This window comes from Anser cygnoides, chromosome 10 (genome assembly GCF_040182565.1).
Source record: "Anser cygnoides isolate HZ-2024a breed goose chromosome 10, Taihu_goose_T2T_genome, whole genome shotgun sequence".
NCBI lineage: Eukaryota > Metazoa > Chordata > Aves > Anseriformes > Anatidae > Anser > Anser cygnoides.
In genome coordinates this window covers 8,225,263-8,239,494 of record NC_089882.1, presented here as the reverse complement: position 1 = coordinate 8,239,494, position 14,232 = coordinate 8,225,263, and the positions used below count along the sequence as shown (strand labels likewise).

Genomic DNA, 14,232 nt, shown 5'->3' with positions numbered 1-14,232 from the left:
CCAACCACTGAGAAGTTTAAACCCAAAGAATACAAACTGTGAGTCTCCTTAAGCTATGTGATCCTCCCTCCTCTTTAAATCCTGCAACAAGGAGGATGTGTAAGACAACCAAATTTAGTTACAAAAAAAGGCACTTTTTACATCCACCAGGTACACGTGCAAGTCTCAATTATTATTGGTGCTGACCTGGTTATTCAGAAGCTTACTTTCCTTCCTCATGCACTACCCTGTCCTGTGTAGACCTTCCCTAGCCCTTTGAGGGCAAGCACACATCCTGCTCACCAGTACTAGCAGCTGAGCATCCGCATCTCAACCTCCAGTCACTACCTCTTAGCAAAGATATAACTACATACGTTACACTCAGACTTCAAGTTTTCCAGATTGCATAACATTAAGTTAGCCTACAAAAATGGATGCAAGGGCAACAGGGAGGCATTAGCTTCTCATTTGGCAGTCAGCATTTACAGGGAAAGATGCATCTCGACATGACGTTGAAATCAGCAACGCTCAGTTTCATTTAGGCTTACTGCAAGATGAGCTCTGCAGGGACTCTGCAAGGAGGTATTATGCTTGGAACTTGAATTCTATGTATTTTAATGAAACTGCACAGACCAAGCATCTCTGTGAGTGAGCAGCCCCATGAAATTCCAAAATTTGCAGCTTTCTCAATTACTCACATATCAAGGGAGTTTTTCTGGTTAAAAAATTAAATTGCAACAAGCAACAACTGTGTGTGCAAAGACAAAGAATGTGCAGCTGATTTGTGTGTTCTGAACCTGTGCTGAACCTGCAAAGGGACTGACGTATCAGGTGAGTAAGTACATCTCAGATGTTCGCATTTATGTTCAATGCCATTCAGCTACTGCTCAGCTTCAGATGAGCAAGACTGTGAATCAGATCTGTGTTGAACTTGTCAGCAGGAGAGGATCGTATCTATACACAATCTTTACAACCAGGGTCCAGCTGAGAGACCTAAGCACCACTCACATGGCCCCTGCTACGAATCCCCTAAAAACAGATTAATTCCCAGACATCCTTGCAACTATTAAAAACTGGTTAATATTTTATTAGCTTAAGGGCAGCAAGTTGCTTTGAAAAGAAAAACCCCGAAAAACCCACTTTACAACTCTTGTGCACTCACTCAGTCATGTCTGCCTGGTTTACGAATTTTAAGAGGTAACTACTGAAAAAGAACTTTACAGTATATTATTACTTTCTTCTACACTGCAGAAAATAGTTTTGGATTTTATTGAAGTGTCAGGTATAGAATAGGGCAATTTTTCTCTAAGAGTCAGAATTTTTGCATGATGCTTTGTTCATGCTTCTGCCATCTCTTCCACTGCAGCCTTCTCACTTTGAGATCACGTTCAGACCTTCTATTTGAGAAAGTATAAACTATATATGTGAGTATAAACTATATATTTGTAAAACAGTGGCCACAGCTTACTCCCAGAATGTCTCCTGTGATATAATTTACCTAATATTATGCAAAAGAGGAGAGATCTAAGTAGCTAAAACAATTCATAGAGAGACAAGAGAACACACGATTAATGTTGCCTTGCCTGCTGTTAACTGCAGTAATTACTTGTTAGTTGTGTGGGAAGGAACGTAATGTATCCTATCGTATAGGCAAGGCCAGGCTGGATGGGGCTTTGAGAAACCTGGTCTAGTGCGAGGTGTCCCTGCCCATAGCAGGAGGCTGGAACTAGACGACCTTTAAGGTTCCTTCCAACCCAAACCATTCTATGATTCTCTAACTATTTCAGTGATGTGCTCCTGGTAAATTACCTCTGAACCTAGCCATTAAAAATCTCTCCCTAGTATTTAACCTGACTGGTTTACTTCCTTTCTTCAGTTTTCTAAAGGAACACTTTGTGCACTCTATGGAAGTTTGTACATATCACTATTTACAGATACTAGATGTCAAAAAGTGTAAAAAATAGCCATAAATCAGAATCCATAACATTCAAAATCATAAAACAGACAGAAAGCTGTATGAACACAAGAAAATCAGGAGACTCACTGGGAAAATGGACAACATGAAATATGAAAATACATCAAATTGTTTTCATCCCCAAACTGTAAAATAACTTTTCAGTGAGGTATCTTTAAGCATGTAGCAACTTTTTATGGCTCAAAGAAACAACTATTTAAATAAATACTATCTGCATATGGACTTCAAATACGAATGTCACTCAAAAGATAAACATAAGCACCTATTTATAGCACAAGTTAATTACCATATTTAAATGGCACATTACTTTATGGCATGTGATGTAAGTTTGTATTTATAGATGAAAATTTGTATAAGAAAATACTTTTTTCTCAGATAGTTAAACTTGCTGAATCTTGCAAAAAAATTCAACCATGGTAAAACGAAAAAAATGGGATGCTGGACCTGCAGACAGTATCAGGATTACTATTATGATACTCTTCAGTGGAGCACAATACTCATACACCTAACAGACAATGAGATCAAGACAGCTACTGCTCAGATACACAGATGAATGGCTGGAGGGATGAAGGGATAAGATTTGACAGGGAGCAGAGGGAAGCACAGTGAAGTAATGATTAATCTTCCCAGTGACTTTAATGAATTTAGAATGGGACTAGGCAAAGCAACATATTTTTCCTCTTCCCAAAACACATTAAGAGCATAAAATAAAATATTATAAGATCATTTATACAACAAGAAACTAGATGGACTGGTCAAAACCACTAAGCCATGAAACTATACTTCTGATACAAAAGAACTGACTTTCCACAGAAAGTTTCAGCTGTTCAAGCATCCGACTTTTTTTTTTCCTCCTCCAAAATCAAATTACTTTGAACTTGTTTCGCCCCTGCAGCGATGCGATGCTCCCAGGTGTCCCTGCCCTGCGCCCTGGCTCCAGCAGCACCCCGTGCCCAACGTGCCCTCTGCTGAGCACCAGGCCGGCCGACGTGACTCAGGAGATGTATTCAGGGCTGGAAGTTGGTCTGGCCAGAAGATGAGGACAGCCACGGTCATACAAAACACCAGCAGCACCATGGCAATAACTTGAAGCAAGGTTGTTTCATTTATTTTTTAACCAAAAATTAAGACCTTCTCCATGAAGAAAAACAATTCTGCACATGCATCATAGTTACACTGCTGTAGCATTTCCTCCTTACTATCTATGACCTCCTCCTCTCTTTTTCCTTTCCTTTACATTTTTTATTGTTTACACTGTAAACATCTCATGGCTGCCTTCCTTTCCTCTCTCTGCAAAAATCCTGGGTTGTTCTTAAGCATTTAGAACAATAAATATCTTTAAGATTTATGGCCTAACGTTTGGCTCTATCTATCTTACTCAGGTGAGCGGTCCAACTGAGCCCAAGGGAGGTGCAAGAAAAATGTTCTCCTTCACAGTGACACAGGAAACAATAGCTGCCTTCACAGCGGGACGGGGTAGAGTATACCACATATGAAAAATCCAAAGTTGACCGTGTGACCTATAACAAACCAAAAATCACTTAAATAAGAGCACAGCTAAACTCTCGAACTAAGCTGAACATGATTTTCACTAGATGTTTTTCATGATGACATTCTTGAGGGTTAACACCTCATTTAAAATATACAGTGATGCACAAAGTTAGATAGTATCTCCCCACTGAATCCAGCAGGGTTACAAAGGCACATTTCATATTCATGAGCGTGTTAAAATGTTTTACTCTTTTTAAACTGCAAATATTTGAAGATATGTAGATAAACATATTTTAAATTCACAGCACTTTCTCAAATATGAAGTAGCAGATTAACAAAATGTCAGATCATCCTCAGCTTCAAAAACTGTTCTACCATTTTAGGTGAAGATTGTCTACACAAAAAAATCACAGCCTCTTATGATCATAGTTCTCAGCTGCTGGATGTATTCAGACTATCAACTTGTAAATTGCTCCCATCTTTGAAGATAAAACAAAGCTCTTGCAAGTCATGCTAACCTTTGCCAAATACCAGTTAAGATTACTCCATAGACTGGATGAAGAAAAGAGGGAAAAGAAATCGTGGTGTGGAGGCTGTATGTTGTGAGCTCTCTGAGTGTTGTACAAGCTCGAAGAGATTTCTAGCTTGGTTCAAAACCATGTGTTTTTATAGCAAATGTACAATCAAATATCCTTACACATCAATCATAACCCATCCTAAAACACCACCTATTCCATAAAGACCAAAGGTATACCAAATTTAACAGAAACAATTGACAGATCTAGAAAAAATGCAATTTCTTTGATTGAATTATATACTGAAAGTGGTTATCTAACAATTCTTTGCTCCTGCTACACTCTGCGTCACCTGTGGGATGGTGGAGATCGGGGAAATTATGATGGCATCAAAGTAGGGCAATAACCAGAACTGCCACACTAAAATCTCAACAAAAGAAATAGTAAAAAGATTGAACAATAATTCAGAATTCAGTTAAAGAAAAGCATCCGAGTTAAGAATTGTTCTTTCAGCACTATTTTAACTATTAATTTGAAGGAACTTATCACTACTCTAGCTTCACTCTTTGTGAAGTTTCCCTATTTAATTCTCCCTAAATTTAGTACAGTTCCTCCTCCCCTTTATTGTGCCAGCCTTCTAAGCCCCAATGACAAAAAAAAAGTCTCTACACATACCTAGAACAATAGGTAACAACGAGATGATAACCACATCTAATGTCATATTTGTCCCCTTTGCAGATGGAACTGCGGCCACAAATAAAATCAGTTTCAAGTTTTAAAAGGACCACAGTATGGAGGGGGGAATAAATAAGATATTTCTTCCAAGCACCTACTACCAAGCTGCTCACCATATGAAAGAGCTTTGCCAGTAAGGACCTAACAGACACTATAAAAAGGGATTAATTACAAATTATTCTTGTCTCTAGACGGTCATCATTCTGCTCTTAGAGTTCATATTAATTCAACACAATTTTACTACTAGTACTCCCATTAGAAAAGCTTAAAATAACACATATTACAGACATAAGGGTCTACACTCTTGACATCCTTATACAAGGGATTATATGTCAACAGGCTGATCACCTGGATGATACAGCACTAAGCAGTGAAGACCCATCAATCTGAGATTTGTCACCTCAAGTTTCTAACCAATAAATGCTATTGCAAAATTAATACTTAAAACACGTCTCCTGCTGAGAGTTTATACCATGTAGACAATAGAAGTGAGATTCTGCTGGTCCAGGTCAGCCCAAAGATCACAAAACCAACAACACAGCCAACATAGTAACGAGGACCAGAGAGGAAAAACTGCAAACTGCCAGCTGAGAACCAGAACTTTTCTATCGCAGGTTTAACCAAGAGCATGGAGAGTATTTATTATCAAAACTGTGCTGAGCTCTAGTTAATATCAACACATTTATTTTAAAAATAAATCAGGCTTCATCAGAAATGAGAGAATTCTCAAGGAAGTGCAAGTTTTGTATGGTTCTGGGCAATAACCATTATTTTGTCCCATATGCTTTGTTAAAGTACAAGAGACAACTAAATGGTCGGTAGGCCAAGCTGGCATTTTGTTCAGTAGCTGAACAGTTTATATCAAATGATTTGTATTCAGTTCTACCTTGAAACACATTCAGTGATGCAGTCAGTGATGGCAGAATCCTAAAACAAACAAACAACAACAGAAACCAGCACAACTCATTTATCTCCCATCAGAAGCATACATTCCCAAAAGGGGATACACTGTGGTATTTGGATAAAAGCAGCCACTATAAATACAGGTAATATAAAAAAATGGCTATTTGGTGTCACAGATGGATTTTTACAACACTGCTTTACAAATTAAAAACAAAACAAATGCTTTATCACACCCTTTCCAAAGCAAGCCAGAAAAACAAGGAAAAAAAAAAAAGAACTTCAGTTTCAGTAATCAACCCGAAACATTTTAAAGCAGATGGGCATCTAGAGAGTGTAGAAGGTGTGATTTCTCTCCTTTACACAGCTGCTAGAGCTGCAGAGAAAACAACGTTGTTTAGTTTTTCATATCTTATACATAAAACGTGTCTAATGGTTCTGATTTTATGCGTGAAAAAATGAAAATTTCATGCAGCTGCTTCTCAATTACACATCTGGTTATTGTTTTGCAGCTGCAAAACTACCTTGAAGAACTGTAAAATATGGTGTGACAAGTCTGGAATAAATACTAGGAGTCATATTGTACCTTCCTTGTGATGTGTTGAATTTTTACCACCTTTTAGAATTCCTGTATCAAGAGCTATGGCTTCTGTCACCTTTTTCTTTTATAAACAAAAATCCACTAATATATTTAACACAACTGAAATTTGTAAGTGACCACTTTCTATGACAAACTTTAAATATGAAATTCAGTGCCCCATTTCTGGAGTATTTTTTCCTTTCCTTCCAAGTAGCTATTTTGGTAATTTGATCAAAAATCCAACACAGAAAACAATAAGTCAGCACAACATTAGTGTCAAACATCTGAAATGAGATTTTGATTTGTTAGCCCCCTAGCCATTACTCATATTACTATAAATCTATTGAATATGAAGACATTTGGTGACAAAGAATGGTTATAAAATACCTAACTACTGTAAGCAGTCTCAAGCTTGCATTTACTGACTCACTCTCAGCATGTAATTTTCTAACAAAGGGAGTAGATAAGAAACACAAAACAGATTTGCTTTTCATAACCATGCATTTGAAACTAACTATTTCAGTAAGTTCTCACTAGACACAGGGTCCCTCGAAGAATTTCCATACCTAAAATATTAAAAATGCTAAAATTTGTAATTTAACTTGAAACAAAGAGGTTCAACAGCGCAATACCCAGTGGTAAGCTTTCACAAAATCTTTTATTAATTTTGTTTCAAAAAGAATAAAACTCAAAATCACAGTTAGGCAAGCTACAAGTTTTATTTCTTTGTCAGTTTTTCTGGCATGCAGGACGCAACACGTGGCCGTTATCAACAAATGCACGTGTTATTTGACAGCTCTCCCTTTTCCACACAGGTGCTAAGGGCTTCCGGGGAAAAAGATTGCTAAGCTGAAGAGGAGGAACCAGGCATGCAGTATAGCTAAGTGAGAGACCCCCTGCAGGGTTTACCAAGGATAATACATTGCTTAAGTACTGCTCTGCTTAATATTTTGCTACTTCTCATCCGCCTCTGAAATAGTTCCTTTGCACAAAACCCAGAAGAAGGGCAGAGAACAAGCAGGAATTACAAGATTTATAAACAAACCACACACACAACAAGAGGAAAACAACAGTAGTATTTTAGGGCTCATGTCCAGGGAGAAAGGTCCTGCTACACAGTGGTGCAGAACAGCTGCTGTGTATTAAATCCTCAAACAGAAACTCTAATTCCACCTTGAGAGTGCCTTTATGTGGTTTAGCTCCCAAGACAGATTAAGTTAAAGCACCTAAAAGCAATCTTAGAGTAAAGGAAGAATGTCCACAAAAAGAGCTAAGTAAAGAATAATTACTATACTCCAGCATTTCAGGTATGCTGTATCACAGTAAATTCGCCACGACTTTCCAACAAAATCCTTAGCAAAGCAGGCTTCCGTGAATACAGCCTTTTAACAACTTACCTAACGCTTCTGATTCTCCCTGATTTTTCATTCAGTAGATGAGGTAAACAAACTGGATAACTGACATAACAATCATTAAGCGCCCCCCCCCCCCAATTAAACAGTAACATACAAGATGTCACTTTCATAACTCTTAATCTAGTTTATCATTTACATCATTTTCATACAAGTGAGATTTTTAATATTGTTGGCACAACTAAATATGGAAAAAAGTCAAAAAAAACAAACCATTTAAAAGTGGACAAATACAGAGAAAAACATTGTAAGAACTGTTTACTAGTCACTATTTATTTTCTATACACAGAAAGCTTAATTTCCACAACTTGTCAAGTGGAAGTTCAAGCAAATCAACTCAGGAAAAAAAAAGTGAATGTGTACAAATACACAGTGCCTTTTAGCAGAATAGAGCTGTTGCACTAATTTGTTGTAATTAATTAATTTGTTGCAGGATGAGATATAACAGACTTCCACACAAAAAAGGAAGAGTCTTCTTTCAACCGTAAGTCAGGAGATGGAAGACGGCATTAGGGAGAGACAAGAGACAAAATGGATACTATAAGGAAAAGGCTTTAAGAAAGAATAGGAAATTGGAAAAAGGACAAACAGCAAGAAGATTAAAACCACAGACCACAGCAAGTTTTGTGGAGCTTTGCAATGGATGATGAAATACATGAAGTGCATTCAGGAGGTGCCAATGAAGCCAAGATTGGAAGTAACAGAATAATAACAGGTATTTCCTATTGTGAATTTGCAGCAAAATGCAGGTACCCTCTAGTCTTGGATTTCACCACTTCCATTAATGGCCAAATCCATTAACTGAAAACCTGCTAAATGCAACAGAGAAATATTCATGCTCAACAATGCTGAACAGGGTCCAGAAGAAACTCATCCACCACTAGCTTTCTATTAAATTTAAAAGGTTGTTTTCTAAATAGTTACCCACTGGAGAATAGAATCATATTAGTCAATAACTTATAGCATCATTTTGCCTGAAAGGACAGTTTTAGAAAGCCGTAATTTAAGTATAAAGAACTTTAATAAAAGCTGTCAGAGAACATAAGAGGAGTTATGGGAGAGCAGTTTCCTCACAGCGAGCAAGCTTGTTGCACACAGCTCCACAGAACAGCATATTTCAGCAACACGTGATTTTTCACCACATGCAGAAAGCAGAACCCAAGGGACTCTAAAAAATAACTAGTTAAAACTAATAAGTACATTGGCTTTTTTTTTTTTTTGGAGAAATAACATTATGCACAGGTGATAAATTATTGCTACGCAGTGAACCAACCACACAATGCAAAGAAATATGGAAATCACAGAAATGCAGGAGGCAATTCCTCTCGTACCTACTCTGCAAGAGAAAAAGGAAGAAAGGAAGTTAAAGCATGTATGCAAAGCCTATGATGACAGCAAGAAAGATCAGCTAAACAGGCAAAGAATTCACAGACTGAGGAGTAAATTGAGCAAGTCACTTAAACTTAATTTGAAGTACAAATGGCTGCTCTGTACAGGATGCTCACAGAAAAGCTCCTCTTGGTATAACAAAGAAGAACCTAAATTCACATTTCTAATCCCCTCAGAAACACTAAGTTTAAGGGTCTTTTCATTTTTCCTAACATAAAATCTTAGATTAATTGTAGGTAGCACTATCACCACCAATTTCTTCGTAATCTATACAAAAAGAGAAAGTTACCGAGCTAAGGACCCATTTTCGATCCCTTCTAAACACATACCGATTTTCTGGTGGTTTTCCCGACTTGTGTTGGAGATTAACTTTGAGACAAGGAATCTAAACCAGCTTCTAAAAAATCAAGTGTTTCGACTAAAGGAAAAAATCCCCACGTGCTGAGATAGGAAGGAGTGGTGATCACATGACTGAAAACTTTCAATATTCTAAGAAAATGGTGAATAATAGGTGACAGGTAAATGACCACATAGAAAGAGGCTTCAATAAATCCCTGCTGTTGTTTATAAAATGTTTTACCTCTCCAGCCTGATATAAAAAGCCTGCCTTTAGTCCAGAGCTGAATTTTGAGTTCTGTCATGCATAAGGCAATAGAAATAGGATGTGCAGAGACTACATTTTCTTATATTCTTCTAAAAAAAAAAGTGAATAAAGGCCTTGCACTCAATTCAATTGCACTTCTCTGCGATAAGAGTGTGAACACTGCACCTGACTGATTCCTAAATGTAATGAAACACTCTAAGTGGCAATGGGCAGCACTCTATTGCTTTTGTTAAAAATCAGGAAAAGAAATGCATGCCAAGCTTCTAGCATCCATTTAGGATACTCAGCATTTTCAACCACCTCCATAAGTTCTCTACTGATTCTAAGAGCCAATTGACAGTACATAGTAACACCCTCCAGCATAATTATAATCCCTTTCAGCTTTGTCCATCTACTAGTTTAAAATGAAGGTTCCCTTAACAACTTCGCCATCAGACAGAACGTAAAACACAGTGCCCAAGTTGAAGTAGACTTAAGTGCCTCTGGTGGGGAAGGCTAGAGAAAAATGGATCCTGAAATGATGCACAGTGCATCTGCCCAATCCAAGCAATGAAAATGCTCACATCCTAATGGCGTGGGTGTATGTATACATAGATAGGATTTTTTTTGCTTATATCAGTACAGCAGTATATGAAAGAAATGCAACAAAAAAAGGGAATGCCTTCTCCAGATAAATAAACCCCGAATGTACCACTGCATCAAGAGAAAATCAGATCAAAAGACGTGTGAGTTAATACAGAACAGCCAGATTATCTTACAGTTCTAGTACCTCCATTTAACAGAGAACAAAGTGAAATATTTGGGAGCTGAGCATTTGTCTGAAATGTAAGAACTTGTTTACAGATTGTGTTTCTTCAGATGGCAGATCAAGCAGTACCTTATTGATGCAGCAAAACAGCACAACACCTTTTTATTTCACTCTTGAAAACTTAGGAATTTTAGCATGAAACACAAAGTCATTTGTAACTGTGTTTCTTGGCATTCTATAAATATTGCCTTCTCTACAAGACTTACACCTGAAAATTGCTTAGCACGTAAAAGGCACTGAATTCCTTGGGGCCTAATTCTGTATTCTTTACAGTACTAAACTTCTTTTGAAGTCAGTATTAGTGATGTCATTTTAATTTTCTTCACATCTGCCATTCTTATCTTAGAAGAAAAAACCTTTAATTTCATTAAAAATTCCTTGTAGACTGCCTTTTGTACTGTTGGTAAGTTCTGAAAATATTTCTGAGAAAATTAATATTCAGTGTATTCAGTATACACATTAATAGAACACAGAGCAATAGAGGAAATGAGCAAACGATAATAAAACTGCTGATACTGGATAAAGGTAAAGCCTTTCAAGAATAAATGCATTAACACCTTTCTGACAAGCGAAGACAGCAGTAAAAATGATCTGATCCCATCTTTTTCCACTGCATCAACGGGAACTTCAATAGCAAAACTGGCGACTACAGGCACAGTTAATACATGCTCAGTCTTCTGTATTTGGCGGAATTGTGATTTTTTTAATAAAAATTAACACTTTGTAAATATTTCAGTATCAGCAATTTCTGTCCTATTATTTGTACCCCTCTAACACATAGAGATCCACGTGAATGACAATGCTGTAAGATTATCAAGGGAAAATACTGCTTTTCCCATATGTAAGATGACATGCCTACAGAAAGAACCTTCTTTCACAAGAAAAATACCAAAATTTTGAATTGCAAGTTTTGATAAAAGAGAAAAACAGAGTAAGTTGAGTATGCTGGCAAGTATTCTTTCTTGTTTTCAGAATTGAAAGATAAGGACAGCTGCAATGTGTCATATAATATCAAAACCCCAGATTTTTGAGCAGTATTTGGCAGTGGTGATTGGCCTTTCCTTTCACCATCTTTCATTCCAGAATGCCTACCTATTGAGAACATCCCAAAGCTGCCTCCATTCGTTATTTTATTTTGGAGTATTTTGTGCCTCTTGTAGGCTGAAGGTTTTTGTTTTGCTCCTAACTTTTTACTGGGCAGTTGTATATTCAAAAGACAACAGCCTGCATCACATTGTGCAGACAAACCTGAGTCTGAAGGATCATAAAGGAGCTAAATCTGATAAAATCTTGAAACAAAGATTACAGCAGCAAAACTTGTGTTCTTAATGCTTCGTTTTCAAAGTGCATGTTAGAAGGAAGACAGCATACTATCAGAATGATTACAAGGATGCTGTTAATTATTTAGTGGATTGATGGGGTGTGTCAATCATTTCAACATGAAATAGCTTTCACACTAAACCACGGTTCTTTAATGCCCAGTAATGTAGCGTGTTTGAATGCAATTATATAAGATGAAGAAATGTATCAGTGACTGGTAATTTTTTGAGATGTTAACAAGCCAACCTAGTAAAAACATACAAAATTTACATGACAGTTTCATTAACTACAAAAGTTAATTTTTTTTATTTGCCAGAAAAAAACATATAGACTAAGCATTTCTGCGATTTGCAAAACAACCAAGCAAGAGGTTATTTAAAATCTAGCATCATAAAACAGAAAAGGTTCACTGCCTTTAATGGAGCAATTTATTTCTGCAAATAGTTATAGGGATCTAGAATAGTTATCGTTATTGGATAGACTAATCCTTTTATGAGCTCAATCATGAAGAGGAGAGTTTAAGCACTGAAAGATTTGTGGGAAACCTGCCACAGCCTCACTTAGCATTTCTTGATTTTCTCAGATGTCCAGATGCAAAGAAACCCTCCAATTTTATGAGCTTTGCTTTGTGTCAGCTTTTTACAGTTTGCCCTACCAAACGACCAGAGCAGTAGCATTTAATGCTTCATTTCAAATACATTTTCAAATATTCTGGTTGACATAAGAAGGTTTTGATTACTGAAAAATGTATCATCTTAATGATGTTATAGAGATTTAGCAAGCCATTATGCTAATCCTATTCAGCTACTTGAGGTCTGATGAGATCTTTCATATCAGTAACTGAAAAACAGTTAACTAAGTGGCCTGCCCGTGCATTATGTAAAACATTAAAAATCTTCCTGTTGTTAGACAATTAGACTGCAGTAACGGCTTTCTTCCAGCATTTTGATGTATGGTAAATTAATTTTAACAAAAGCTAAATTAAAAGTGGAAGACTATGCAAAATACTAATATTAACTTTAGAAAAATAGAGAACTTTTTAACATTTCGAACATTTAGAATCAGGTGACATATGTACTTAAATTGTTTGAGGTAACAGGTATTACATTAATTCCTTTCTGACCTATACTCTCATCCTATGTTCACTGCACTAAAGCGAGGATGCCACAGAACATAAATGATGTTCCAGAAGCATGGTTTTCTCTCCCAACCACTACCAAATCTTTTTCTGATAGTAGGTAATTGAATTCACCTTTTCTCATTTCCCCATATGGAAAAATATACGTGGCCAAACAAGTGTGTACATAATTCCTTATTACATATTTTATTTCTTCATAGAAAGAACAGTTGAGGTTGGAAGGGTGTGATTGTCTAGTCCAACGCACCTGCTCAAAGCAGGGTCTGCTACAGCAAGTTACCCCAGACTGCGTCCAACTGGATTCTGAGTGTCTTCAAAAATGGAGAGTCCAAGACCTTTTTCTTCCTTAGTTTTTTCATAAACCAAAATTTTGTTTGAAAACAGCTTTCTGCAAGTTCATTTACTTTATTTACTTAAGTTTTATCAAGTATCAGCCATTCATGACGTTCTGAATTGCCAAAATGACATAAATAGTGTCAATTATAAACTGCGTGCTGTATGTTGCCAACCTTTAAGAAAAAGAGTTCAGAGAAAATACTATTGTTAAACATTGTTGTTCACATATGAAGTAAATATTTATGGTCAGGATAATATATTAAACCTTTTCAATAAACCTCAGTTTGAAGATTGTGTACAACTTATTAGAAAGCAATTTATTTTCCAGATTGTTATCTGGTGAAGCAGATTCCTCCCATTATCAGTCAACTTACTTAGTCTCTGAGCAGCCTCCAGGGCATCATTTGCAGAATCAGCCACAAAGAATCTCTGAACTGTAACCCCATGGTCTGCCATTAGTTTTTTGCTTTGGTACTCCTGCAGATTCAGCCATCGTCTAGGGGTTAATTGAACAGCCTAGAAAAATGAGAGGGGAAAATAACATAATGCTCATTAACAACAGTTCCTCAGACAGTCAACTAAGCTCTTCAGTCCTGTGGTTATCTCAAGTCAGCAGCTGAACAACACTGTTTCAGAGAAAAGGTAAAATACACATCGATTCCCTTAAAAGCATTTTCTTAATATTTATGCATTCAAAGTATTCTGAAAGCTACAGAGATTTTAAGCCACGCAAGGGTCACTGGTGATCTCTGCTAGAAATAAAATGTCTTGCATTTAATATCAACAAAGATTGGCAAACTTCATTTGAACAGTAATATTTATTTATGGTTTTATGTTAGTCTGTACTATAAAGATTGTATTAGAAGACCATTACCTTAAAACAATTTTTTTTTCATATCAAATACCTTTATTTACACTCAATCTTACAAAAATTCTCATTATAAAAATGGTTCTACTTATTCTATGCATATTTTGCAGCATCTCCGGGAAGAAAAACAACATGGAATTACCATCACCCTGTATTAAACAACATGTATGTATTATCAGTGG

General features: G+C 36.6%; 1 protein-coding gene across 1 annotated transcript in view; it reads right to left on the bottom strand.

Annotated features, from left to right (window-relative positions):
- Positions 1 to 14,232, bottom strand: part of SUCLG2 (succinate-CoA ligase GDP-forming subunit beta) — a 114,384-nt gene that overhangs the window by 78,298 nt on the left and 21,854 nt on the right. The window contains exon 2 of the mRNA XM_013180341.3: positions 13,557 to 13,698. Coding sequence (XP_013035795.3) covers positions 13,557 to 13,698 — 142 coding nt within the window. The remainder of the gene's footprint in view (positions 1 to 13,556; positions 13,699 to 14,232) is intronic.